A 27,415-nucleotide genomic window follows, 5' to 3' on the forward strand; every position below is an offset into this window, starting at 1 on the left:
GAACAGAAAATTAATTAGAGTTTTTTTGCATATTGTTCTGCAGTGAGAACCGTAATTTTGGCCTGACATTAGTTTCCTGATCATGGGTAATAGAAATTACTTTAAAACATGACTGGAAACTTTAATTTCAATCGTTTTGTTCATTTACTCCTTGCAGAAAAAGACTGGAAGCAGACAAGCAGCCCCTGGGCCAGCACAAGCCTTTATGGAGCCCTAAGCGTAATATTTATGTTGGGGCAGCGCCACTTACACTGAAGCACAAACTAATGTGCTTTATCAATAATTTACACTAAATCTATCACATCCATTACCAACTACATTAGCATTTTTATGACCTTGTGTGAGATGTGGTCTTGCATTAATATACAAGTGGCAGTCAATGCAGTTTACCATTAGGTAGATTTTATTTGGTCTTGGTTTGCAAAAAATTTCAAAAGTGCAAAGAGTCAAAAATGTAAAGAAATAACAGAACATTATGTCAAAATAAAACAGAAATATTTATTGAATTATGTTGATCAAAGTGTGATAAATGCTGCTTTCACAAAAGGAAAAGACTGTAATGTACATTAGTCATGCTTGTACACCTTCACAAAATAATTTAAAACTTTAGATAAACAAATTAGAAAAAGACGATTCAAGAATTAAATGTAACGCTTAACGATAAATTACAAATAAGCAGGTATGCAAAAATACTAATTTTCTTCTACTTGTGTAAATGCAACATTTAGCATTTAGCATTTTCATTTAGATTTAATATTTACCATTCAGATTTAGAATTTAATATTGGCATTGTATGTTATGAGAAAAAAGCATCACAAATATTACTGTAAATCTGGTCAAATGTGAAAAAAACATAATAATTCACATACATTTTTTTTTTTTAAATGTGGTTTGTTGCTAAAAGTGACTGTTTATTTTATATACATACATACTAGTTATGACGTCAGACTTAGAACACAGCCTTCATAGCTCAGAAACGACAGGATTTCTCCTAAATCGCACCGTACATTTTGACCAGCAGGTGTCCTCAGTGAGTCTTTGTGTGCCATGTACACACACATTACAAATGTCACGACGCAGCGAGTCTCCATGGTAACGCGATGCAATACCCTCCCCACGCTCCTCTGTCTGCTCTGTTCCCGGTTCTAAAGGGTCGAGATGCCGCTGCAGGTGTCAGAGTTCAGCTGGTCTCAGACGGACTGTTCGGTCCACATCAGTGTCCCGTTAAAGGGACACAAAGCACAGCGGGTGGACGTGGTGTGTACGGACCTGTACCTGAAGGTCAGTCAGCGGTTAGTTCAATATTTAGTTAGTTAGAGTTCAATATTTAGTTAGTTATAGTTGAATATTTAGTTATAGTTCAATATTTAGTTAGTTATAGTTGAATATTTAGTTATAGTTCAATATTTAGTTATAGTTCAATATTTAGTTATAGTTCAATATTTAGTTATAGTTCAATATTTAGTTATAGTTGAATATTTAGTTATAGTTGAATATTTAGTTATAGTTAAATATTTAGTTATAGTTAAATATTTAGTTATAGTTCAATATTTAGTTATAGTTCAATATTTAGTTATAGTTAAATATTTAGTTATAGTTGAATATTTAGTGATAGTTAAATATTTAGTTATTCACCCAGATTGTCTCAGTCTGTGATCAAGGGTTTAGGTTAGGGGTGTCCAACATGTGGCCTGCGGGCCAAACTGGTCCACTTGTTCATTTAATATGGTCCTCCACTTCAGTGAGATCAATAGAAATGACAGGACACACAAAGCACCACTAATGATCCTGAAGCCAAAGTGTTGGTTTCTTTATGAATCTACATCTTGTTTTATGAATCTGCAGAATTGACAAAAATGATCTACATCTACAGAGGTAGATGTGTATATATATATATATGTTTAATAATAGATTTCAATCATCTTTAATCATAAATAAAGTAGAATACTGCAATGTTCAGATCCCTGTGAATAAATGTTTGTGGATCCACTGGATCTCAAATTTGTAATGCATTTTATTTAGAAATATCCTATTATTCATTATGTTTGGCAAAAATACAGTTTAATAAATAAATGTAAATGTGTAGAAATCCCTTTTTTTGGACTAAAAATGGGAAGAGGAGTTAATAGTTGTGATTTATAATTATTTTACTGATGCAAAATGCTTTGGATCAAACTGAGTGAACATAGTTTCATTGGTGTGTTCTTCTTGCAGACATAAAGTCACTCCATTCTCTCTCGTTGTCCTGCACAGGTCCACTTCCCTCCCTACCTGTTAGAAGTCTTCTTCTTTGAGCCCATCGATGAAGATCGAACCTCAGTCAGGTTCAGAGATGGATCTGCACTTTTCACACTTCCTAAGAGGAACAACACCGAGTGGCAGCAGCTGATGATCTCCACAGGTCAGATGCTTCTTCCTCACGTGTCTGAAGCTCGTTATAGAGAAATCAAATTCATTGAGTGAGCAGTTCTTCAGTGCAGCTGTTGGTTCCGTTTCAGACGATAAAGAGCGGAGGAAGGAGATCCGACAGCAGGCGCTGCAGAAACATCAGGAGAAACTCTCCTCAGAGTCCAAACACAAAGCAGAGCGACAGCAGGCCGACAGGAAGTATGCTCTGCAGAGCGCAATGAAGGTACCGCCCTCCCCTGCCCACGCTTTCACCAATCACAGGGTGTTACGGCCCCCTCTAGGATGGTATGTCAGAAGGCTTGGGGGGCCGCAGCATAAATGACGCCATTATTTCAAAGTATTAAAGTATTAAAAATAGCAACAGAACTAAAAAAGAACTGGAGACCTTGGCCAACTCTATACAGGGCCGTCACACCCAGTGTCCACCCTCTAGACTATAAAAAGTACAAAACACTAAATCTACATAAACATGAAAACAGGATTACAGAACATCTCCAGTTCAAACTAAAAAAAACAAACTTACCAAAACTGTGGAGTGGGGAAGAAACTCTCCCCACATGTTTGCTACTGGTTGAATGTTGTGCCTCCTCTACTGTGGTCCTCTCAGCTCCTCCTGCCTCTCCTCCTGATTACTCACTGCTTTGAATCAGGTGTGCCAGGTGAGAGAGAGGGAGGGAGGGAGGGAGGGAGGGCATGCTGAGAGGCCAGGAGACACCAGCCATAACACAGGCCAACAACTATATCTGCAAGGGTCCTTCCCACTGAGCAATAGACGGATATTAGACGACTAGATATTTTTTAGACCTAATTTCAACCGTCTATTTTTAGACTGAATTTAGACATTGCACTTTAATCCATTATTCGATAACTATTTATTAAAAAAGTCTAGTCTACTTTTAGACGTCTAAAAAACATTCATTTCTGTACCCCTGGTAGACCAATTTTAGACTAGACGTCTAAGGAACATTTAGACGTATAATAGACCTAAAAATGCTTGGTGGGTTATTAATGTTGTCCTGATACCGAGACTAGTATCGAGAAAGGCTGGATCGGTATCAGCAAGTACTAGCTATTAACACGCCGATACCATTTTTAGCATCAAACTCTTCTTCAAACTACTTTTGATACCCCTTCCCCCCCCATCACACAGAAAAGCTCTTTTAAAAACATTTATATTCAAGTTCATAGATTTGATATTTACAGTATATACTAGTTGAAAACAGCCCTGTGAGAAATTCATAGTGAAGTTCATCAAAAGTAAAAAACATGGAGAGGTTCAGACTATTTGATCCAGAAACACCTCTGGTTAGCAGCTGACTCCTGATCTCAGAAACACTTATGGTTAAAAACAGGTCACATCTTTTTTTAAACACTGCGGTATTGGCATGTATCGGTATCGGCCGATACTATCGGGACCAAAAAAGGACATCGGAACAACACAATTCTTATAAGTTTGATGTCAATTACCACAAACTGTTCAGACGACGTCACGGAAATGCTTTACTGAAGCAGAGTTTCATCAGTTTAAAATGAAACGTTGTTTGAAGTAGTCTGATTGACAGACATCTGTCTGTTGTATCCAGTCACTGACAGAATAAGATACTCAAAGCAAAAGTGGTCATATTGTTCCTTGTGAATCTCAATAGCCCTCATTTATCAATCGTGCGTTCGACGATGTGATATTTATTACAAAAAGCGTGCGGACTGAGGCCGATACAAACGGATCTCTACTGTGAAGTTGCTCGCAGCGCACACAGGGGGACGGACGTCACCTGCTCATAGCTGATCCTCTTCCACACAGCTGCGCTTCTTTAATTCCAGTTTTCACATCTTCAAAAAACACATCTTTGTTTTGTTCCACCTCAGATGTAAGGATGCCGATTTTCATCTTGGAAAAGCTTCTTTTCTTGTTTCACTTCAGTGGGCGGGGCCTCTAAAACAGTAGGACGTAACATGTTAATGACGGACAGATTTATCAACACCCGATCATTTGTACGCTGGGATAGGTCAAATACGAATGTTTCATGAATCACACGTTGGTCCTGTTGAACGAACAAATGTTCACACAAATTTGAACCCGTTTTCACGCACGGTTAATACATGAGAGCCATTGTGTCTCCCTCAGCTCGAGGAGGAGGAACGTGAGAACATTAAGAGGATAAAGGACGAGGAACGACAGAGAACTTCAGACGAGTTAAAAGTTTGGAAGCAGAAGAACCAGGAAAAGACAAAGATGCAGACGAGGAGTGGCTCAGGGAGCAGAGACAAGGAGAAACCAGGTGAGGAACCTAGAGAGGAACCAGGTGAGATGATCCTCAGTCTGACCTTCTCTTCAACAGCAGGAAGTCATGGAAGGAATCCTAACCCTGGAGGAAAACTTCCTCCTGTTAGAGTGAGCAAGAACATCATGGTCAGCTTCACTCCACGAGTATTTCCTACAGCCTGCAGAGAGTCTATGATGGAGCAAGAGCAGGAGGTCAGAACAGGAAAACCATGAGAACTTAAACATAGTCATTGATAGGTCTGAAAGAAGTTTAATAATACATTGAAATACGAGACAGAAAGATGGAGAAGTTCAGAACAGAAATCACAGAGAAGTTCAGAGTCTCCTCACACTAACTTTCTGTCCTGTCCTCAGTGGCTGCACCGTCAGGCTGAAGCTCGCAGACCAGCTACGATGGACCTTCATGCTCTGGAGGATCTTCCGGAGAACCACAGGAACCCTGTTTGGCTTAAAGACAAAGGAGAGTGAGTAAACTCCAACATCTAGCCTTTGCTAAACCGGCCCACCTCAGACTGTACTTCCTGTCTCAGTGGCTGCTTCCTGTCTGAGGACTTCCTGGGAGCCGTCAACGCCTATAGTTTTGCTCTCAGTCTGAACAACAAGCTGCCCGAGGTGTTCTCCAACAGAGCCGCCGCTCACCTGAAGCTCAGGAACCTGCACAAGGCCATCAGTGATGCTTCACAGGTCAGGAACTCTGAGAAACTCTTGGGTTCTCTTAAATTCTCTGAGGTATCTCTTAGGTTCCATTCCTTCTAACCTTCTCCTCTCCAGGCTCTCAGTCTCCTGACTCCTCCAGTTCCTGCCAACGCGGCGTCGAGAGTCCGAGCCAGTATTCGTCGAGGAACAGCCTTCTGTGAGCTGCAGCTCTACGCTGAAGGTAGGCTTCATGAACCCAGGAGATACCCTGATCTTCATTAAGACCTGGAGATCATCTGGAAACATTTTCAGGGGTTTTCACGGTTAGTCAGCTGATGTTTTCTGTTTTTAGGGCTTCAGGATTATGAAGCAGCTCTGAAGATCCAACCTGACAACAAAGATCTGCAGGAGGATGTCGAGAAGATCAGAAACATCACTAATAATCAAGGAACGGGTGATAGCTCACCTTTATTGTCACATACATGAAATGTGTTCTCTGCATTAAACCCAGTTATGATTCAGCAGTTAAGGTTTGCTGAAATTCAAACGGTGACCCTGTGATTACAAACCTGCTTCTTTAACCACTAGACCACCACAGTTCTGAAGACAGCAATGAAAAATACATGTTCATTCCAAACACACGTAGAAACACTTCCTAAATATCAGAAATGAAACTTTGATCATCGCAGTCTAATGTCCTGTTGTACATTTTTCATGACGTTGTGAAAAATATCATATCATTTGTGGCCAAACCACAAAAATAAAAATATTCTATACTTTCTTTTGTGTCTGCACAGATTTGGCCAAATCTGTCGGTAAACTTTTCCACTTCTGCGCCATTCTTTGCATTCTCCGAAGTTCAACTTACATGCTTGACCATTTGTCAACAAACTCAATGTTTGTGATGGAGTCAAAAACAATCTTGCGAGCAGCAATTTTAACCTTCAACATTTGTAAATAAATAATTTTTCTCTATTCGGAGGGACAGAACAGAGAGCAGTTACATTTTTTTATAAAAAAAGTAACCGATTGGCCATCGAGCCAAAGTCTCTCCTGATTTATAGAAGAATTACCATTGATTTATAGCAGTGGCTATCCGTACGGTTGCCTTATCAATATACCGACATTCTATCCGTACGCAGCACCCTTATTTGTCCAGTTTAGGTCACTTGATTGGACAGTCATTGGCCGGTTTAGGTCACGTGACTAAGACTAATCCTAACCCTAAGACACTCCACGTGTACTTCGGTAACCGTACCAATAGCACCGGGGGTTGTCCGTACGGCAACCGTACAGATAAACAGATTTATTGATCTATGAGGCCTGCACTATGTGTTTATGTGTTCTGGTAGAGTTTTACATTTGTACACATTCACATGGCTTCTATTCAGTGTGAAGAACGACGTTAAAATGTGTTTGTAATACATTTTTTAATCATTGTCTGAGTGTGTTTCTGTTTGTCGGCATGAAATAAAATTTGTGAAGCACGAAAGGTTATCTTTTTAAATATACAAACAAAAATGAAAACACAAGGGAAAAAAATGTAATCTGTTTGGTTCTTAGATAGAAATGCCTAAACCTAGAGCAGTGTTTCTCAAACTTATATGGCTCACGTACCCCATTTCTCTTACTTTTGAATCCAAGTTCCCCCTCATGTCCAACTAGTACATTTTGCTCAGAATTCTCTGAAAAAGCGCCTGTAGATCATAATGATGGAATGAATGAGCGATAACACACATTTTAAAGAATCTCATTTAGTAAATAAGTGAAATGAAACAGTATTTAATGCCTCCTGAATAGATGTATTTTTATAGTTTTTATCGGTCATGTGCCTCCTGATGTGGGACCAATACTGACCTTTGTATTTTCAGTTCATTTCTAATCAAGATCATTTCTATCATCATTTTGTGTCATTTTTTGTTGTCTGTTTGTTTTTTTATTCAGTATATTTCTCTCTCTTATTTTTTGTTTTTATATCAATTATTCACAGTGTGTGTGTTTTTAATGTATTTAGGTTGTTTCTTATTTGTTATTTCTGTATTTTGTTGTGATCTTCTGTATTTTTCTCTCATTTAGTGTGTTTTTGTTTTGTTTGTTTTGTTAGTTACTGGTAATTTTCAGTGTGATTATCGTTTTTTTATCTAAAAAATAAACATTATAAAACCCCATATTTTAATGTTTTCATTTGTTAACTTCTCTCTCTCTCCCAAGTACCCCCTGTAGTGCTATCGCGCACCCTTATTTGAGAAACACTGCCATAGAGCAGTGGTTCCCAAATCAGGGGTACGTGTACCCCTAGGGGTACTTGAACACATTGTAGGGGGTACTTGGAAACATTGATGAATCTATTTCCAACATGCTGAGTCATTTTTAAGCCTATTTCAGACACTGTACATGCTTATCCAACAGCTTTTCCACCTGTTGACAATAAACTGCATTAATGAAATAGTCCAGAAATAAACAATATTGTGGCCTTATTATTCTACTAAATTGTTACTAATATGTTCTGCACATTATTAAAAATTGAAGTCAATATATTCTATGCTACACAATAATTGTAATGCACAAAATTGTTATTTAGTGTGCGTTAAATGTACAGTTTCAAGCTATTAACATGTAAATAAAACAAGAAAGGTTATTAAATTGGAGTAACGAAGGGGTTCTCCTAATCTGAAGAGAGAACTCGGGGGGTACATGAGACAAAAAACACTGCCTTAGAGGACAGACTTTCAAAATAAAAGTGAATCATAATGCTGTTAAAAAAAACAACTTGATATAATAAAAGAAAATAGGGATTTGTCATAAACAAGCGTGTTTGTTCGTTGTCTTTAGTTTGATGTTGGACAATCACTACCAGTGAACTACCATCAGATGTCACAGCCTGTCTACATTTACCACTGGGCTGCTCGGTGTTCTTCACTGGTTGGACTGTGGCCAGGTTCTAAGTTTTCAACCCACAGAGAGAGTTATGCAGCAGTCATTTCCTTCCCAGAGTGGTTCAGGGTTGTGTTTGTCTGGAATGTGCTGCTGACTCACTCTGTTTTCCCTTTAACTCAACATAAACTCTGCCTTACATTCTATTACTGTACATTTTTATCAGTGACCAAACAAACAAAGCAATAATCTGATTGGATTACGCAGCTAGTTTTTATTACTGTGGTTTCTGCCTGTGGGAGCCACAAAAATAAAATAAACTTATCTCGAAAAGGAGAAGTCTGATTGTCTTTCTAAATCTGTGTGAAATTGAAGTGAATTAAAGTATTTAACATTTGATATTAAAGGTTTACTCTTTTTTTAATAAAGAATTGACTCTAGCCATAAATGCATATGGGTGACATTATATGTATGAACAAAAGGCATTGATTTACCAACAGATATGGATTCACAATGAAAGTGGCTGAGTTTAGTTCACAATCATCCATTGGGATATGTAGGCCTATGGTTTGGGGGCGGGGCCAAACAAGGCCTGTAATATCCTGCTCCACACTGGACTTTGATGCTGAGTTACGGTTAAAAATAATTCTGATGCAATATTTGGCTTCATTGTTTGACTTGTTGCCTGTTTACTCCCTAATCAATGCAGGTTTTCTCTCCCACTAGACTTTGGTCTGTTTTTGAATTAGTGATAGAGAATAACAATTATTCAATGGCTGCTGGGTGGGGGAGGAGCCATTGCTTCTATAATACTGACCCTGGGCTTGTGTGTCTAAAGATGTAGCTTACCTCCACTGATATAATAGAGTGAAATGTAATGGTTATGTAAAGCAGAGGTGCTCAACCTTGGGGTTGTTAGACACTAGGAGGGGTTCTCCAGACGCCTTCAAGAAACTCAAGAGTATTTTCTAAACAATCCAAGCCCATTTTTAGCTTCTTTTAATGTATTTTTTGCTACATTGCCCCCATTTCTCAAATTGCAATTCCTTTTCTGCACCTTTTTTTTTTTTCAATTTCAAGACATTTCCTGCACTTATAAACCCTTTCCACCACTTTACCCACCTAATGTTGCATATATTGTCATTTTTTAACCTCTTATTATAATCAATGGTTATTTTTGCCAACTTACAGTAAGCACATTCACAATTTGTCATACCCATTATTTGCCCATTTGAACCAATCAAGCCAATATTGATAATTATAACCCCTTTCACCACCTTTTCTGTCCATTTTTGGCCACTCTAATCTGCAAATTTTAACCAGTTTCTGTGATTTTTAAAATCCCATTTCACTACCATGTTTTTGGTCACTTGAAACCCATTTTATTTCTATTTGAAACCCTATATTTTGGGGGGCAGGGGCTTAAAAGGTTGAGAAGCACTGCTGTAAAGGACTTTGGAAACATACACGACTGCTGAAACAACCAAAAAAAAAAAGCAATTTGACCGTAAACAAAAATCAGTTGATTAAAAACTTAAACCTTAAAGTTTTATAGACTAGCCACTACTATATCATCATGTAATCTATGGATCTCAACTTCCATCTGTCCATGAGTCAGTCCTTTAGCAGGACTATGTGATTGTGACAACGTAATTCAAATGTAACGTGTATGAATTTGTTGTTTCACAAACCTAATTCCAGACACACATAAAATGCACAGATACCACAGCACACATTGAGCAGAATCAGGTAGTGCTAGACTGTAGTTTATTCATTCACACACATGAAATGTGTTATTGGCAGCCGGCCTCAGAGGACAGCCAGCTCTGAAGGTACTGCATCCATTGACCGTTAAAAGCTCCCCTCATCCGACAAACATAGAAAAGACATAAACGTAAATTGCACAGATTGATGCACGTTTGACGTACACTCATGTTCCCTTTTAACACTGAGCTATGAGGAAATATTGGGACATAAGGCGGGGGAGGGGGATAAACTTCTGACATAGCCAGAATTCATAATGGAATGTGGCTTTCAAAGATTCCCTCCTTGAATCTTATTTTGAAATGGTCAATATATCAAATACTTCAAGATACAGTTGCAACAAAGGCAATTAACTACAGTACAAGAAAAAAAATAATTTGGAATGCATAACTATGGTAATCATAAGGCATAATTGGCTGTTTTTGTATTGTAGCGTCTGTGTAGCGTCTCTTCAGACGGACGTTCCCTCCTTCAGTTCCACGTACTCTCCCTGAAAGACACGCACAACAGTGACTCAGCGTAAAAGTTCTGGCATGTCAAACATCAGCAGAGGAGGGTGTGTGTGTGTGTGTGTGTGTGTGTGGGGGATGTTCACCTTGCCCTCCAGATGGTCCTGCATTGTTCTCACGGTCTCCCTCTCTTTGGTCAGCTGCTCCTGAGTGGCTTTGAGAAGCTGCTGGAGTTTAGTGGCAGCCTGGCCGAGGTCTTTGGAAAGCTTCTTCTCCTTCTCCAGGCGCTCCTGGGACAACAGCAACACACACCGCTTCAAATAACGCCATGAACACCAGTGTTTAACGCTCAGCGTGGAAGCGACAGCTGCAGTTTTTAAAGTAATCTGCAGCTAAATTGGGATTTGGTGTGACAAATTACAGGCTGTGTTTGAAACAGCACACTCTGTACTATACACTACACACTCAATGAGTACATAATGTCTACTATATACTATAAGTATGATCACGATGGTGACCATCCCCACTAAAGTATTCTTCCAAGTTTCCCAAGATGCATTTTGAACCTTCAATGACAAAAACCTGAAGCCCACTGAGGCTGAATATCTCTGTTAATTCACCACATTTAAAAGTCCTGAAAACATTTTAAGAGAGAAAGTGACCAAGTAGAATATCAACATGTGGTGATTTGATCCATAGCCGACATTCGAAAATTTTCAGAGACCCACCATTGTGCTACTGACTAAACTTCTGGACACAAAATAAAAGTCGTATTTACAAAAGCATTAAAAAATAATGGAAGATGAGAAGAGATGCTTTTGTTTTGAAAAAGGGATGTTTGACTTTTAGCATGAAGCTGGTCCCAGGACGATTTTACATTCCGCTCGCAATGCATCATGGGGCGGTTAAGAACGACTAGTGTGCCCACTGTGCATGCTTCAAAAATGTTTCAACATAGTATATATCCAGGTATTTCTCGCGTACTCAATCTTTGCATACTACCTAACGTATGTGAACGCACCACATACTAATTTTGACGTCAGACAGTATGAGTAGTACGTTAGTATGTGATTTTGAACACAGCCACAGAATTATTAAGGCTACTGATAAAGAAACAAACCCTAAAACCTAATGTAACATCCCTTTATTGGGGTCGTTTTAGTTAGTGCATGAATTTATGTTTCTTACCATTTAAATACACACATTTATTACTAATTCAAATAATATCCCATGTATGTTTTACACCAAATTAAAGACTATTAGCACAACTTAGTGCCACCGACTGTGTGGGAGTACTTAAACCTTAATAAATACATGAATATTTTAAACAAATATTTTCAGACCTAAGGATTTTACACAACACACTAATAATGAGCCGTGATATATATTTGTTAGCACACATTGTTGCAGACTATAATCTAATAAACACCATACAAAGTATGTATTTTTGTTACTTTGACATCTGCTGCAACTAGTCAAAAAGGTTCGTTACCCTTCTGACCTCATCGAGTGAGTTGTGGGACTTGAACATGTGCATATTTATGTGTCGACATCATTTTTGTTGCTTTTTGCATTCTCCGTTTGTGATGCGTGATTAAAATTACATTACATCATCTGTATAAGCCATAACTGAAGTTTTGTGTGACATTTGTGTGTTTCGTCACTCAGATCGAATATTTTTATTCACCTGCACAATAAACAATGATATTCTCACACACCTTGAGTTGATTAATGTCTTCAGTATCTTCGGACTCCTTCAAAAGATCCAGTTGAGTCTGAAGGTCAGTTATGGTTTTCTGGGCCTGGTGGATGAGCAGCACACACCTACGTTAGTTTTATTGCTCATCGTGTCGTGAGGAGGAGGAGAAGAAAAATGTCCACTACCTGCTCAAACTCTTCTGAGAGCTGCTGCCTCTGAGTCGACTCCTCCTGTAGCTTTTCTGATGTTTGACTCAACTCAGTCTGAGCCTGAGGGACGCAAACACAAACACACACGCAGACACTAATGAACGGCTCACAATCTAGCATGGACACGTGGTTAGCACGGTGCAGGCACACCAGACGCTCCACCTGTGCACCAAGTTAGTTTCCTCTAGGGCTGGGCGATTTTGCCTGAAAAAATCTTAGATTTTTTTTTAAAGAAAAATTCAATTTTTTGATTCTCAATTTTTTTTTTTTTTTTTAAATGCACTTAAAAATGACCACAGACATCAAATATATTGTCAAAATTGCAACTTTATTGCTGTGATTGTCCTCAAGAGTTAGAATACATAGAAAAATCCCCCCAAAAAAGTAAATGAGACTCCGTCATTCAACAATATCAAGCTTTAACCCAGGTTTAAGCAAAAGTGCAACAGTAACTTCACAGTAGCTTAAATTTTCTGATTAAGAAATCAGATAACTACATATTTTATAACATAACAGTACAATTAAAGTCTTCCCTTAGCATTTCAGCATAGTGTGAATAAAAAATGAAACATGCCTGTGGCACACATATAGCCTACTCAAAGGGGAAACACATGTAAACAAAGAGGGGGGTGGCTCGCATCGGAACGCGAAAGAGTCCAAAAAAAAAAAACTGTGGTGGAAAAAAAAATAAAAATAAATTTAACTTGAATTTGCAAAAATAAAAATTGTTTTCATCTACAAATTCGATGAATCGATTCTTTGCCCAGCCCTAGTTTCCTCTCACGCTACTGCATGATCTGAGTCGTTAGGAGCTACACAAACATCTGTGAACAAAGGAGTGGTGAACATGCCGACGAAGGAGAAGAACTGCAGTGGTTAGTCTTTTTTTACTAGTAATCAGTGCAACAAAGACAGGTTAGCGTGAAGAGTCGCCCTGTCAGAGGAACACTGGACATAGTGGAGACGCATCGCTCCAGTGGTCAGACTTTGATTAAACTCAGTCTTTTCATCCAGAATTTAAAAATTAATGCTGCACTTCAATTATTCAGTAACTCATAAAAACTTCCACACACATTCCCAAATGTTTCATGTGCATATTTACCACAAACTTGAACTCCTGACAGCCAGAAATAGCACCAAGAGAAAATAAAGTTCATTTAATTTAATTAAAGACTTGAGGGGTAGAAAACCAATTTAACACAAAACACTAAAAGGCATTTGAAAACTTATAAGAAACGCAAATAAGTCAAATGTTTTTATGAAAATATTTTGACATTTGGAAAAAGAGTGCATGAAAAATATTCTAATTGTAGGTGAAATATAACCAATATCTGGCATTATTTATGCTCACTCATGTTTAGTATTGGACCTACTGTATATATTGTGTGCTTGCACCGTGCTGCTGACATGACACATTTAAACAGACACACATATTAAACCTTTTGTACATCCTTGGACAGATTATGTGACATGTTGGTTTTATATCGTCCAGGATGAATTGGAAAAAAAAGTGACAAAATGTAGCTTTTCCTGAAACTTAATTAATTAAAATTTTAAACCAACATGAATGTCAGGAATCAGCTTCTGATTGGTTCATTTAAATCTTTCAGTTTAACATACTTAAAAAAAAACTTAAAATATAGCCAATTATACATTTTTAAAACTATTTTAAGAATAAAAGACATTTTGATGTTATATCCCAAGCGTTTAACATTTTAAAAGGTGTTTTTATCAGTGCTGTATGTAAATGTGTTTAATCTCTCCAGGACTGTCCAGTGCTCTCTGACAGAGGCAGAAGGGTGCCCTGTGACCTTTGCACCCTGACCTGACTGGCTTCAGCTTCAGTCGGCCCATTCTGCTCCTGCTGAGCCCGCACAGTGATCTCACTCAGCTGCTCCCTGACCTGGAAACAGGAAGCCGTCGCTCATCACATGGAATGCAATCCTCATCCGTGAACCACATTAGTGTGTCAATGACACCTCAGTGTGTGTGTGTGTGTGTGTGTGTGAACAGAATACTCCACACAATGATAATAACATGTATTACAGCACCCAGCCACCCTCCTAGCTCTAAAATAACACCCCGTGACTGTGGATCATGACATTGGAGTGGTTTAGTCACCTGTAAGAGCTCCTCCTTGTGGGCCTGGGACTCCTTCTGGACCAACTCCAGCTGGCTCTGGCTCTCAGACAGCTGCTGCTTCAGCTAAAGAGAAACAGATGTGAAGACGCTTTGTTCATATCAGGAAAACAGAAGTTTTCAACAGAATATTAAAAAAAAGACCAGTACATCCCATCATCACAGCACTGATTTACCCTCTTTGGCTGAGATTCCCCTAATATGGAAAAGATTTTCTTAGCTCCAAATTGGGCTCAACAATAACTAAGACATGTTATTGTTTCCATAAACACAGACACATTAACCCAGTGGTTCCTGACCCCGTTTTTTCACGGAAGTTGCTAGGATACACAGTGACGGATTATTGATAATGCAATCGTGAGATAAAACCATCAACTAACCGGGCCAAACGGGTCATTTCTGCGTGTCGGGAGAAAGTTGCGTCTGTGTGATTGACGGGGGGAGCAGATACAAAATACAATGACATTTAACTGTGAGCCAGATAGCAAAATAATAATAATTTTGCTATCAAAAGCCTTGTTTCAGTGTTGTTGTTGATGTTTTTTTTTTAAAAGGAAACCAATGTTCAGATGTTATCAAATGATCAACGTTTTCAAAACAAAATTAAAAATTGCTTCCAAGTCACTGACAGATTTTTTTTTTGGAAAAAGCCTGATTTTTCAGCTTTTTGCTCTGAAACTGGCGATGAGTGTAAAACTTGCTCTATTCAACGGCTGATTACAAAAGAACTAAACAAGCTACGAACTATTTTTTTCTGATGAAAGTAGAGACTTTACACTTTCAGAATCAGGTGTCAGATTTCAGATTGTCATAGCACAAAATATTCTGTGGGTCTTTAAAAATCAGTTAAAATGCTCAAAAAACGGCTGGCACTGAGGAGGGTAGAAAAATCTGAAAATGATTGGCACTGAATGAGTTAAAGTGTGCTACAAAAAAAAAACAAAGTAGCCAGGGTTAGTGCGTCAAATCATATTTTTATACTGCATTTCATTTGAAATAGACATATTTGAGAATGTTTAAGTATAGGATACAGTTACGTGATAGTTATTGTGTGTGATGTGTATTTGAAAAATAATAATTAAAAAAAATTTTTTTTTTTTTTTTTTTTTTTTACCCATTACTAGACATTTCCGGTAACCCCATTTTGATTCCAGGCAATCCCACATGGGATCACGACCCCAAGGTTGGGAACCACCGCATTAACCCATCTCATAGCGCGTCCTGTTACTTTATTTTATCAATCACAGTGGTCAAACAGCTTATTTAGACTTGTGTTGTAATAAAAGTGACTACAATACCTGCTCCATCTCCTCTGAGGTCACATGGTTGTCTGCCTGTTTCTCCAGCTGAGCTTCCACAAGCATTAGCTGCTCTTTCAACTGCAGAAACAAGCAGAAAGTCAAAGAACTGCAGGGCTGAGGTACAGATAGAAGTGATCTGAACAGTGTTTTCATACCTGAGCTATACTTTGGTTTTCTGCCTCCAGTTCACTGAATTTCTGCTGAGCCTGATGGTGGAATTTGGGACAGATTGTGTTACAAATGGAGTAAATCAACCAAAAAAGGTGAGGAAGTAAAGGAATGAGTACATGCCTCCTTTAGCTGAGCCTCAGTGTCGGCCATCTTGGACTTCCATACCAGCTCTTCCTCTTCCACGCTCTTCTGCAGATGCTTCAGCATTCCTTCCTGGGAGGAGAATAAAGACCTAATGAAGTTGTACAATCACTTAAACAATCCACCACCTTATTATTGCTTTAATCACTTACAGTTTCAGCCAGGACTGTCCTGTACTGGTCACACTCAGCCTGCAGCGTGCCATGGCTTTCTTCCGCCTCCTTTAGTTTTTCAAGCAGCTCCTGAAACAGAGAGCAGACACTCAGACTTTCCTCAGGCCAGTTCTAAACACTGGTGTGATCAGTGTGTGAAGCTGAAGCTCACTGGCACATCTTTGCTGGACTGGGACTCCTGGTTCTGCTGAACTAGAGTCTCCTGGACTCCCAGCAGGAACACTTGGAGCCAGTTTGACTGTGTGAGCAGAAAAAAACAAACGAAAAATGAACAACACAATCACCAGAATGAAAGACTGAGTTCTGATTGGCCAAAGTTTTTACCTGCTCAGCCTCAACAGAAACATGTGGGAAGAGCGTCATTAGATTATCTTTGGTTTCAGCGAGAGACGCCGTCATTTGAGCCACAGAACTCTGATGGAGCAACAAACATGATTAGATCAGTTAATGCTGATCGTTCTAATATCTGAGGGGCATTAATGCATCAACAACTGCATGAAACTAACTTCATTGGCGACTGTTTGGTCTTTGGCTTCTTTCAGCTCCTCCTGTAGTGACGCCAGGAGCGTTTCCTTCTCAGCTAAAGAAGCCATTAGCTGTGCTGTAGAACTCTGATGGATGCAAACAAACAATGATCAGTCATTTCATTAATAAGCACATCAGCCTAAGCCAGGGATGTTAAACTCATTTAGTTCAGGAGGAATATGGAGGAGATTATCTTGAGTAAGCCAAAGACTTTAGGCAGGAAAATGAGAAATTGAATCATTATTGTGCTCTAGTTTGCATTTCCACGTATAAATAAATGATAAAAAAAACTATGTACAGTCTCTGCAGGATCTTTACTTTCAATTGGTTGATTGTATTTGTGGCCAAATTTTATATAATTTAGGGAAATTGTGACATTATTTGAAAAAAGTTCTTTCACCAATTTGAGATGAAAAATGACAACCATCATGTGATACAAGCATGGGGAAAATGTGACACCTGCTAACATTGCAGAGTTTAACTAAATTTGTGCATTGTTTTGGAGAAATCTAGCTGAGATGTTTGAATTGGTTTAAAAAATGGCAGTTTCGTACAGTTGCTGTATCAATATACCGACATTCCATCTGTTCGCAGCAATCCTATCTAGCCCTTACCCTAAAAATTGTTGCGATATTGGGTTATAACCATAACCCTAAGACGCTATGAACGTGTACTTCGGTAACCATACCAATAGCACCGGGGGTTGTTCGTACTGGCCACCGTACAAATAGACACTGTTAAAAAATTCATGAACTTTTTTTGTTGCAGACCAAATTGGTTGCACTAAAAGGCCGGATTTGGTCGTCAGGCCTTGAGTTTGACATGTGCGGTCTAAGTGATAAACTACCAACCGTCGTGTGTCATCACCTCGTTAGCGTTGCTCTGGTCTTTAGTTTGTCTCAGCTCCTCCTGTAGTGACTCCACAAGAGCTTCTTTTTCAGCTAGAGCAGCGGCTAGCTGTGTTAAATTAGTCTAATACAGCAAGAAATCAGAATTAATGATTACAGCAGATCAGGATTCATTGATAAACCACTAACAAGAGTGCGCTCTCACATCTGTGGCGTCCGTTTGGTCTTTGGTGTTTTTCAGCTCCTCCTGCAGTGATGCCACGAGAGCTTCCTTCTCAGATAGACTGATAAAAACAAGAGAGAAAGACCCCATTAATGGTGTGCTTTTTAAAAGCTATGTGTAGTGAAACATGAAATGTATTTAATATATTAAAAATAAACAAAATCTGTGCATTGATATTTATGTTCTTATAATAGAGCTTGTAATCAAAATTCTCTACAGCTCCCCTTCAAGGCAGCTATTACCTGTTTTTAAGTGTTTCCAGATTGTCGGAGACGTCTGAAAGCTGAAAGTGGAAAAATGTAAATAATTATACATGGTGTTTTATAGTGATAAACCTCTGTGAATATGAAGCGAGTTCATTACTGGTGCGTTTTGAAGTTGTGTCATCTCTTCTTTGAGGTTTTTAAGATCATCTTCAAGTGATGTGATGAGACTAGCATCCTCGCTAAAAGAATACACAATTCATATGTAGAAAGTTAAAAAATTACAAAACAGAAGTCACAACCTTTGAATTAAGACAATGGATCAATCGAAAACTACCTCTTTTTCTGCTCCAATTCTGAATTGATCTTTTCCTGTAAAAAAAAACAAAGATAGAAGAAAAATTTTTTTTATTTATTTAATTTGTCATTAAAAAAATGAAACAAATTCACCCAATTAAAAAAGAGAGAAACTTCTTACAGCTTCTTCCTTCTTCATCTGCAGCTGCTTCAGCTCCTCCTGAAGTGTGTTAAGCTGGGTTTCTTTCTCCTGAAGGCTGTACAGTGAGAGAAGAATCTCAGTCAGACATTTTATTTGGTTTATACGTCAGAAAAAAGGATCCATCACCTACTCGAGTTTAAATTGTTCCAGTTCAGCATCTTCTGCCTAGAAATATAAGAGTGAACAAACATCCATGAATGGAAACATGTAAAGCCAGTGTTCAGAGTGATGAATACGAGATGTTTCACCTCTTTGTGTTCTTCCTCCTCCTTTTTGTTCTGACCAGCCTCCAGTAGTGCGTTGATGGTGGTCACTTGTTGTGTGAGCTGGTTTTTCTCTGCCTGCGTCTCCTCCAGTTTGGCGGTGAGGGCCTCCACCTGAGCCGAGCGGTCCTGGACGTCAGCCTCCAGGGCCCCAATGCGCACCTGATAATCTGCAACACACACAGTGGCTTCAGACTAATGCCTTACATGGAATGTTTCTCATGGTTGACCTTTGTGGTTTCACACCTGACAGAGCGCTGCTGTCCTGTTGAGCCTGGTCAAAGGAGGCCTGCAGGGTGTTGTTTCTACTCTGAGTCGTACGGAGCTCCTCACACACCTCCTCCAATCGCTTCTGCAGGGCACGCTCACTCTCTGCATGGTTAGCCTGATGAAAACAGTTCATCATATTTGTAATACCAGGAGGCAGCTAATATTCCTACATAATAAAGCCTGACAGCAATGGGGCTGAAAAACAGCAACAAACCCTGAGAATCCAAGGACAGTATATTTGACCTAATATGTTAAATTAAATGAAGCTTTTAGGAGAGTTAACCCTTTAAAACGTTTCAAACCCCCTTTTTAAAAAATAGCATTTCTAACACAAAATCCATAAGCTAAAGTGTCCTCAGCATAATTTAATGACCATTGTAAACGACAAACGCCCCACATGGTAACCTCATTTTTGAGGCTGTGAATAAATTTAAAAAAGTAGCAACTCACATAAAACACCCTGAGCCTCCAGTGGTAATTTTGACAATACATTTAAGTGTTTTGACTAAAATTACACTTAGTTTGAGGCAAATCTTAGTCATCAGGAGAATTTTAGTTATAGTCTAGTTTCAGTCAACTCTATGACAGAAAGAGTTTAGTCGACTAAAATATTCAGGATAAGAGTTTCTGTATTTTTTTTAAAGATTCAATGACCATTTATCAAGCAGATATGGGATGGAATTAATGTTTGTAAATATACACAGATGTGATCAATGCGTAAATAAACAAAATCACATGAGTTATTATGTTTTCCTTTTTATTAGTTGACGAGAATATCTATATATTTTGATATAGCTTTTGTTCACGTGTTTTTTTTCAATTAGTCATAGTTGAGTTATTGTAGTTGAAAACTATGACAAAAAGTTTTAGTCTACACAAATAACACTGGAGCCTATTATTGTGGTAGAATTATTATACTATAATATTAATTTGATGTCATGGCCTGGTCTGCCTTGAAAAACAGATTTTAATCGCAAGTATGGTTAAATTAAAAGACAAAAGGTGGACATCTGAGTATTTTCCTACATAAACACAAAGGGTTGCAAGTTAACGTGAATAAAGATGAACTTAAATGTATTTTCTGACTCGTGCATCCCAGATCAACAAAAAAAGCCTAAATGAACGATTTGGTCTCTGAAAGTCACATGCATTATTGTGTATTGGGCTGTTTCTATGCTTTTCACAAACGACTACAGCCAGCTGATGAGGAGAGACACTCGGACACACTGTGCACGTTCTAGCTGGTGCTAAGAGGTTTATTTTTCCTGCAGCTTTAATGAAGAGCAGCATTCCAGCCTCGCCCTGGGCTCTGTGATTACAACGCAATTAAAACTCACATTAGGCTGAGCCAAAGGAAAGGACTAAGTTGTACAAAATGATGAGATTTAGTAGTCAGAGATCTACAATAGACTTTTGAAGAGGATGAACTATAGAAACTATAGAAGCAACACCAACCTGCAGCAGTGAAAGCTGCTTCTCAGTCGTGGAGACTTTGGCCTCCAGTCCCTTTCTGATGTGCTCATCAGCAACAAGACTCTCCGTCTTCTCACCAAGATCCTTGGTTAACTTTGCACATTCCTGACGCAGTTTGGCCAGCTCAGCGTTTTGTCTGAGACAAAATAAATAAGGTGGAGCAGCACAGATACACATTAAACATGAGACTTTACAACAGCTTATAACATGCTAGTCCTCTTTAGTGTTCTGCTCCACATTTGTGTGAAACGGCACACACTGAATCACTCAGTAGAAGGAACATGAAGGCTTTATTATGACAACAGTACTATGTTACTGTTGGGGAACAAACTCACTTGCTCTCAGCTTGGCTGGTTGCTTGGTTCAGGGCATCACGGAGGATGGAGTTCTCCTGCTGAAGACGCGCCAGTTGGGCATTGGGGCCTTTCTCCAGCTGATCCTGGAGGCTGAGGACCTGCAGTGATGTTAGACACCAGTTACTGAAATATTCCTAAAACAGCAATACCTACATCCACACCGCAAAATGTAGACTAAAACGATATTGATATGAATGTAGGAAAGGTTTTGTTGGACCCACCGTAGCATTGAGCCTCTGGGTCTGGGCCATGTGGTCCTGGTAGCTGGCCTGCATGCGAGCTTGTAGAGCAATCATTTCTTGTTCTCTCTTACTGAGCTGAGAGCTCAGCCTGGTCTCCACACTGGCTACCTTTGACTTTTCAGCAGATAACTCCTGAGAAAAGCACAGCACAGCAAGAAAGAACCCATCGGATCACATCAATGAGTCTCCCACTCGACAGTCACAACAGAAAACTGCAACTGTAGAATCAGCATATTTTAATGGCTTGAATTTAGAACAAAAAGCAAACATGAGCTGTAAAGCAGGCACATGTTTTATTGGTTGAATAAAGCCATAGTGACCAATAATAATATTGCATTAGATTTTATATAGCGCTTATTCATAGACACTCAAATGTGCATTATTCTTTTCCGCCACACATAGTGGTGGTAAGCTACTATTGTAGCCACAGCTGTCCTGGGGCAGACTGACAGAGCGCCATAAGCCCCTCCGACCACCACCAACACTCACACAGCTTACTGTGTACAGTATAAGAACACAAACATAAACCTTGATTTCCTTATTTACAATGGCATATTAGGGTCATTAACATTTTAAAAAAGAGATTTAAGTCGTAATATTTCGAGAATAAAGTTGTTATTTTATGAGAACAAAGTCGTATCCTAATAAAATCGTAATTTTATGAGATTAAAGTCGTAATATTTCAAGATTAAAGTCGTAATATTTCAAGAATGACGTCGTAAATTTATGAGAATACATTTTAAATACAAACAGTATCTTGTCTGTGTTGCGGTCACTCGTGCATTATGGAAAATGTGGAACATTTAGTGAGATTATATTTCTTAGGTTTCACACACAGCGAAATGCTGAGCCTTTTGGCCCATCACCACCACACTTATCAGTTTAAAGACTTTAAAGCCAATTTGCAGACTTTTACATTTGTTCCGACTAATAAACGAGACTGATTTGGAGCAAACAGCCTCTTTAGTGGAGGAGGAAGCGGCTGGAAATAGTCGACTTTAGGGTTACCGGTGTTAGTTGCGTTCACTTCCACAGGGATTTCTGAGCGTTATATCATAACGAGTTTTCAAAGATAAGGCTTTATTCACAAAAAAATTCCGACTCTATTCTCAAAATATTACAACTTTAATCTCGTAGTGGTCAGATTTCTTTTTATTTTAACATGGTCCTAATACGCCATCGTATTTACACAACAACATGGAAGTAATCTGAGGATCTTGACAAGGTGCACTATGTGTGCTACATAGATCTTTACCTTTCCTCTGGCGCCCCCTGTCAGACCAACATTAAATGGCAAATATTCAATATTTATTTAGTCATATTTTTTTTTCAAATGTTTGAAATTGTTTTTCAAATTTATTTTCCCTGCTGCTATTGGAGTAAACTATGAAATCCCACTAAATAGGTGTTTCTATCAGTGTGGCCTGATTGTAGGTTCAATAATTTGCAAACCTTTGAGAGCTCTCTCAGACGGTTCTTCACTGCTAACCCTTCTTCTTGCTCTGCTGCCAGCTGTTTCTCCCTCTCCTCCAGTTGCTTCTTCAGCAGAGTCACTGGGTCTCCTTTTTGTGTGGCCTGAAGAGAAAAACATCAAATCAACTAAGAAAAATGGAGAAAAATGGAGAGTTGGGGCCTTGGCCCCAAACTCTCCATCTTCTCAATTAACGTCAGTAAACCCTACTGTATGCCAGGTATCTTGAACGATGCCAGCTTTCTCCGACAGGATTTCAATGAGTCGATGAGCTTCTCCGTCGCTGAACACCATGCTACTGATGGTGGACAGCAGGGATTTGTAGGGTAGGTACAGAGGGGCATCAGCAGTGTCCACTGCAGCTGCTAGAAAAGAAAACAGAAGAGAACAGCAGCACAAGGTCAGAAGTTAATACAAAAAATAAAAGACTGTCAGACAGTTTTAATCATTCAGTGCGTCAGCATTCCTTTATCAACAGACCACCGTAAGAAAAGGACAAGGTTAAGTCTTATCCTCCGAGTCTGGGTCTCTTGGCACTACTACGAGCACATTGTGACACCAGGCAGAGACGAGCCTGAGGCAAAGAGAAGGCCAACACTACACATCGCCTTCCCTCTCAGCTCATTGTCAGATGCACTAAGAGGCTTTGTCCGTGAGGAAACAGGCCAGTGATGTTTGGACAAGCTGGTGAACTCACGGCCTCCAGAGGCCAGTGCCAGACTTTGTCCATTTCACAGCTTTCCACAAACACACACCAAATAGTTCATTTACAGGTTATTCTCTCAATGAGAACAGGGCATCCATAGCCACCACCATTTAACACCAAGTAATAATTATGGTTCTTTTTAGTTACCAGTGGACCTTTTGTTTAAATAATAACGATAGCAGTTAGTTGATTATGTTTTAAATTACATGGTGTCTAATGGATTTTAAAGGTCAGAAATAAGTGTGATTTAACTCTTTGGTTATGTGTAACAGTATCTCCATCTCATTTAGGCGCAGACACAAACTGTACAAAAACTTAACTTTGTCTTTCTTTTTAAGCACAAAAACAAGACATAATATTATTATTATTTTGCACAGATCTGCTCACCAGGCTCAGTCTTCTTCTTTGATGCCTTCTTCTTTGGCTCCTGTGCTTTAGGTGCTGCAGCGGGAGGCTGCTGGGATCCCACTGGGGGCACAGCCATAACTGGGACTTCTTTGGTCACAGCCTCCAGCACTGGGGTGGTTTTTGGTGCCTGTGCTGCCTTAACTGGGGCTGCAGTAGACTTGGTTGGTGCTGGGGCAGATTTGGATGTTACGTTGGTCACTTTAGCTGTAGCAGGAGCAGCAGATGGGGCTGATTTTGCAGCAGCGGGGGCAGACTTGGCGGGTTGAGCAGTGGCCTTGGCCGTGACGGGTGCAGAAGTCGGCGCAGCCGCAGATTTGGTCGGTGCAGCTGCCACTTTAGTTGGAGCGGCTGTTGCTTTTGTTGGGGGTGCTGCCGCCTTAGTTGGGGCTACCGCTGCTTTGGTCGGGGGAGCCACCGCCTTAGCCGGAGCTGCTTTGGTCGGGGCAGTAGCCGCCGCCTTAGCCGGGGCAGCAGCCGCAGCCTGTACTGCACCAGAGGTTGTAGAGGTTTTAACTGACACAGCCATCTGGGTGGGGGCTGGCTCAACCTTTGCCACCTTCTTCTTCTTTTTATCTTTGGGAGATGAAGCAGGTTTGGGCTCAACTACAGCGCTTGGTACCACAGAAGCCTCTTGCAGCGTTTCTGGAGCCACTGGAGCTGTAGCTGCTTTGGTTTCAGGAGCAGTGATGGGTTCTGAAGCTGGAGCAGCAGCAGAAACTGGAGCTACAGATGACTCAGCGACTGGGACCACTTCAGCTTCCACCTCAGTGGCCTCGTCACTCTTCTCCTGCTCAGGAATCTTTCCGTTTGCCTTCTCCTCCTTCTTCTTCCCACGGTTCTTTTTCTCAGACACTTTGTCTTTTTTCTTTTTGTCAGAGCGCACCGTTTGAATTTTACCCAAATCTCTACGCTGTTTGGCTAGGGCCTCCTCGTAGGAAGTCTCCTTCATGGAAAAGGTGGAGACAAGAGCAATCCCAACAGCTGAGATCACCATGAATCCACCAAACACCATAATACCGAGGGTCTGGGGGTCATAGATGTCCATTTTTTTCAGTTTCTGTGAACCAAAAATGAGAGACAAATGATCAAAACACATTCAAAAATTCTAATTTTCTCAAAATGTATTTGCTAATTTTGCCTGCTTACTAACTTTTTGCTTAATTCCTACATTAAAAGAGCAGCTGAGGAGGATCCTCTAAGTGTGGAGCATACAATCCACTGCTTTTACGCTCAATGGCCTCAAGATGTCACCCAACAACAACTACCTCAAGGCTGGCTACATAATGCCAGCCCGTCAGTCTTATCAGCAAACTGAAGCCTCTGCTCCAGGCCCACTCTGCACACATGTGTGAGCACAGGTAGAACAGACGTGTACATACAGCTCACTGCACTGCTGGAGCACTGAGTACAGGGAGTGCACAGCCTGTAATACACAGGGTCAGCACATGGTTTGTATTAGTACATTTTAAAGTCTCTTCACTCCATCGGACAATAACTGCAATAAGATGGGATTAAAAAATTATATACTTTTTATTGAATTTTAATTCAAAATGAACAAGTGTTATTTACCAATGTAAATCTGAAATACTACTAATGCACAGTAATGATGAATTCACATTACTAAAGTAATATTACATTTTAAAAGCACTGTAGGAATTATAGGTGATCTAAAAGAATAGAATAAAATAAAAGGGATGGTTCTCCATAGGGGTGTCCACCGCCATGAATCTGACAATACGATACACATCTCACAATGCAATATATCCCGACACTAAACAATACAATATAAATCACAAAATCAATAATTAAAAATTTCACCTTTACGAGTACACAATGGTATGAAATACAATTTATTTCTTTTTCTTTTTTAAACTTGTGAGAACAAGTAAATGTAAGTAAGTGCTTCGAGATGACTATTGTTGTAATTTGCGCTATATAAATAAAGTTGAATTGAATTACTTCAAGCATCAATATCTAAAAGAAGTGGTGTGTTAATCAAGAAGTTAACTTTTGCTTCAACAGATTCTTTTTTTTTTTTTTTTTTATGTATGCATATGTTCGCCCAATAAAAAAAATTCTTTTTTTGGTTAAAAAACATTATCGTGTAGTGAAATATCATGATATATAGTACCGAATCAATTTTTTCTTCCACTTTAACTTCTCACATATGTAAAGGTTTGTATAGAGACAGACGGATCTCTCTCTCTCTTTTAATCTCCTGTCAAAGAACGTTTAGCCTGCAGGGCAGGAAACTTGGCTGGGAATTCTTTATAGCTTTGGGACACTTAAACACCTCCAGACGTTTGCTTGAAAGAAGCTATTTCACCAAGAAAAGTGTCCCAACTATAACATTTTAAAGGCAAACTAGACATGAAGTAAAGTGGATAGTTATTGTCTCATAATAACCCTAAGAAGAGTAGGAGGAAAAGTGCTGAGCCAAGCCAACGCTGCCAGAGTCGAGTCCAGAGTTCCTGTATAATCCAGGGTCTGAAAAGCTTTTAGTGTGAAAGGGGAGGGTTTTATAAAACATACTGCCTCACACGTCAGTGCATCTCCTCTCAGCAAAGAAAAAAAAAAAAAACCAAGGCAGGGTGATCAAGTTCTTCAGTTCATCTCAGCTTCTTCAAGAGCTGTGGAAGCACTTTATTCACTGAAGCTTTGCAGAAAAAGACACCTCACCTCCTCAGTGAAGAAGAGCTAGTGAAGGCTTTCTTTCCTGGTCTCTGGATTACCCACATTAAAGGAGGATCAGTGAAAACAAAGGAGTGGAACTCATCTAAAAAAAATCCTTTAATACCAGTGCATGAGGATAGGAATCATACAAAATGTACCCTTTTTTTTTTTTTTTTTTTTACAATGTAACACTTTAATCTAAACTCAATATTTAATATCACGTTAGGATCAAATAAAAACAGATGATATTGACTCACTGTCCTTGTGGAAACAATACATTCAAATAAATCTGAAGTGATTTATATTTAGTTTTCGGCTAGAATAGAATTAACATTAAAGCAATGAATTTAGGCAAGTTCCAACATCCAATATTTAACCAATAAAGCATTAAAATACCCACAGTGAGGTGTATGTTAAGTTTAAAGCAGTGAAAACCGTCCTAAACTAATGAAGATAACTTTAACCGGCTGTGGGACTCCTGCAGAGTTAGCAGCTGCTAGCTAACGATTCCTCAATGAATAAAAGAAAGAAGAAGAAGAAGATTCCAGGACTTACAGTGCTGATGATAAGCCCTGTTTTTCCAGAGGGAATGGTCTGAGTGTGGAGGAGCTTTTCCAGGCAGATGCAGAGGCTGCTGTGAGGCTGTCTGTGGCTGTTTGCTCTTCCAGTTGCTGTCTGCCCCCCTCACTCCGCTGCTCTCGCTCCGCTGTGAAGTCGTGGCACTTCGAGCTGGCTAGCCGAGCTGGCCCCGTGCCCCACATAGAAACCATAGATTCTCAAGCCCTCTGATTGGCTGAGTGCGACGTGTACCGGAAATGAAGCTGCTGGGAGATGTAGTTTTTCCCCAAGTGTAGGAACACTTTCACACAGTAAGGCCATTTAAAAGTCAGACAAAAGGCGCTTGTTGAAGCTGGTAGCGGTACAAGCATTAGTTTGACTATTCCGCCAAGTTCTCAACGTTCAGTGTAACATTGTTCAAGGTTTACTATTGTTATGCTTTGCTTTT

At 39.5% G+C, this 27,415-nt stretch overlaps 2 protein-coding genes across 7 annotated transcripts; one reads left to right on the forward strand and one right to left on the reverse strand.

Moving 5' to 3' along the window:
- Window positions 1–969: 969 nt before the first annotated feature.
- Window positions 970–7,021, forward strand: dnaaf4 (dynein axonemal assembly factor 4). 5 transcript variants are annotated; one of them, XM_028468992.1, is made up of 10 exons: window positions 970–1,030; window positions 1,152–1,281; window positions 2,254–2,401; window positions 2,499–2,632; window positions 4,535–4,688; window positions 4,749–4,885; window positions 5,048–5,157; window positions 5,224–5,377; window positions 5,465–5,570; window positions 5,682–7,021. In XM_028468992.1, the coding sequence occupies exons 2-10, from the start codon at window positions 1,159–1,161 to the stop codon at window positions 5,813–5,815; spliced, it is 1,200 nt and encodes a 399-aa protein (XP_028324793.1). In that variant the 5' UTR covers window positions 970–1,030; window positions 1,152–1,158; the 3' UTR covers window positions 5,816–7,021. The 5 variants fall into 5 exon arrangements, with proteins under 5 accessions (XP_028324793.1, XP_028324795.1, XP_028324794.1 ...); XM_028468994.1 differs by having other exon boundaries at window positions 5,284–5,377; XM_028468993.1 differs by having other exon boundaries at window positions 4,752–4,885.
- A 2,922-nt stretch (window positions 7,022–9,943) lies between these two features.
- rrbp1a (ribosome binding protein 1a) lies at window positions 9,944–27,148 on the reverse strand. Of its 2 annotated transcripts, XM_028468958.1 has the most exons (29): window positions 26,965–27,148; window positions 23,716–24,793; window positions 22,833–22,987; window positions 22,604–22,726; window positions 21,131–21,283; window positions 20,889–21,007; window positions 20,536–20,689; window positions 19,057–19,195; window positions 18,796–18,980; window positions 18,678–18,712; window positions 18,527–18,602; window positions 18,386–18,420; window positions 18,209–18,290; window positions 18,088–18,128; window positions 17,828–17,906; window positions 17,642–17,746; window positions 16,756–16,860; window positions 16,574–16,663; window positions 16,401–16,487; window positions 16,229–16,318; window positions 16,056–16,148; window positions 15,920–15,970; window positions 15,762–15,842; window positions 14,446–14,529; window positions 14,150–14,227; window positions 12,301–12,384; window positions 12,135–12,218; window positions 10,563–10,706; window positions 9,944–10,457 (listed from the first exon to the last, which is right to left on the reverse strand). In XM_028468958.1, the coding sequence occupies exons 2-29, from the start codon at window positions 24,779–24,781 to the stop codon at window positions 10,419–10,421; spliced, it is 3,657 nt and encodes a 1,218-aa protein (XP_028324759.1). In that variant the 5' UTR covers window positions 24,782–24,793; window positions 26,965–27,148; the 3' UTR covers window positions 9,944–10,418. The 2 variants fall into 2 exon arrangements, with proteins under 2 accessions (XP_028324759.1, XP_028324761.1); XM_028468960.1 differs by lacking the exon at window positions 14,150–14,227.
- Between the last annotated feature and the right edge of the window lie 267 nt (window positions 27,149–27,415).

Source organism: Gouania willdenowi, chromosome 15 (assembly GCF_900634775.1).
Source record: "Gouania willdenowi chromosome 15, fGouWil2.1, whole genome shotgun sequence".
Classification (NCBI taxonomy): Eukaryota; Metazoa; Chordata; class Actinopteri; order Blenniiformes; family Gobiesocidae; genus Gouania; species Gouania willdenowi.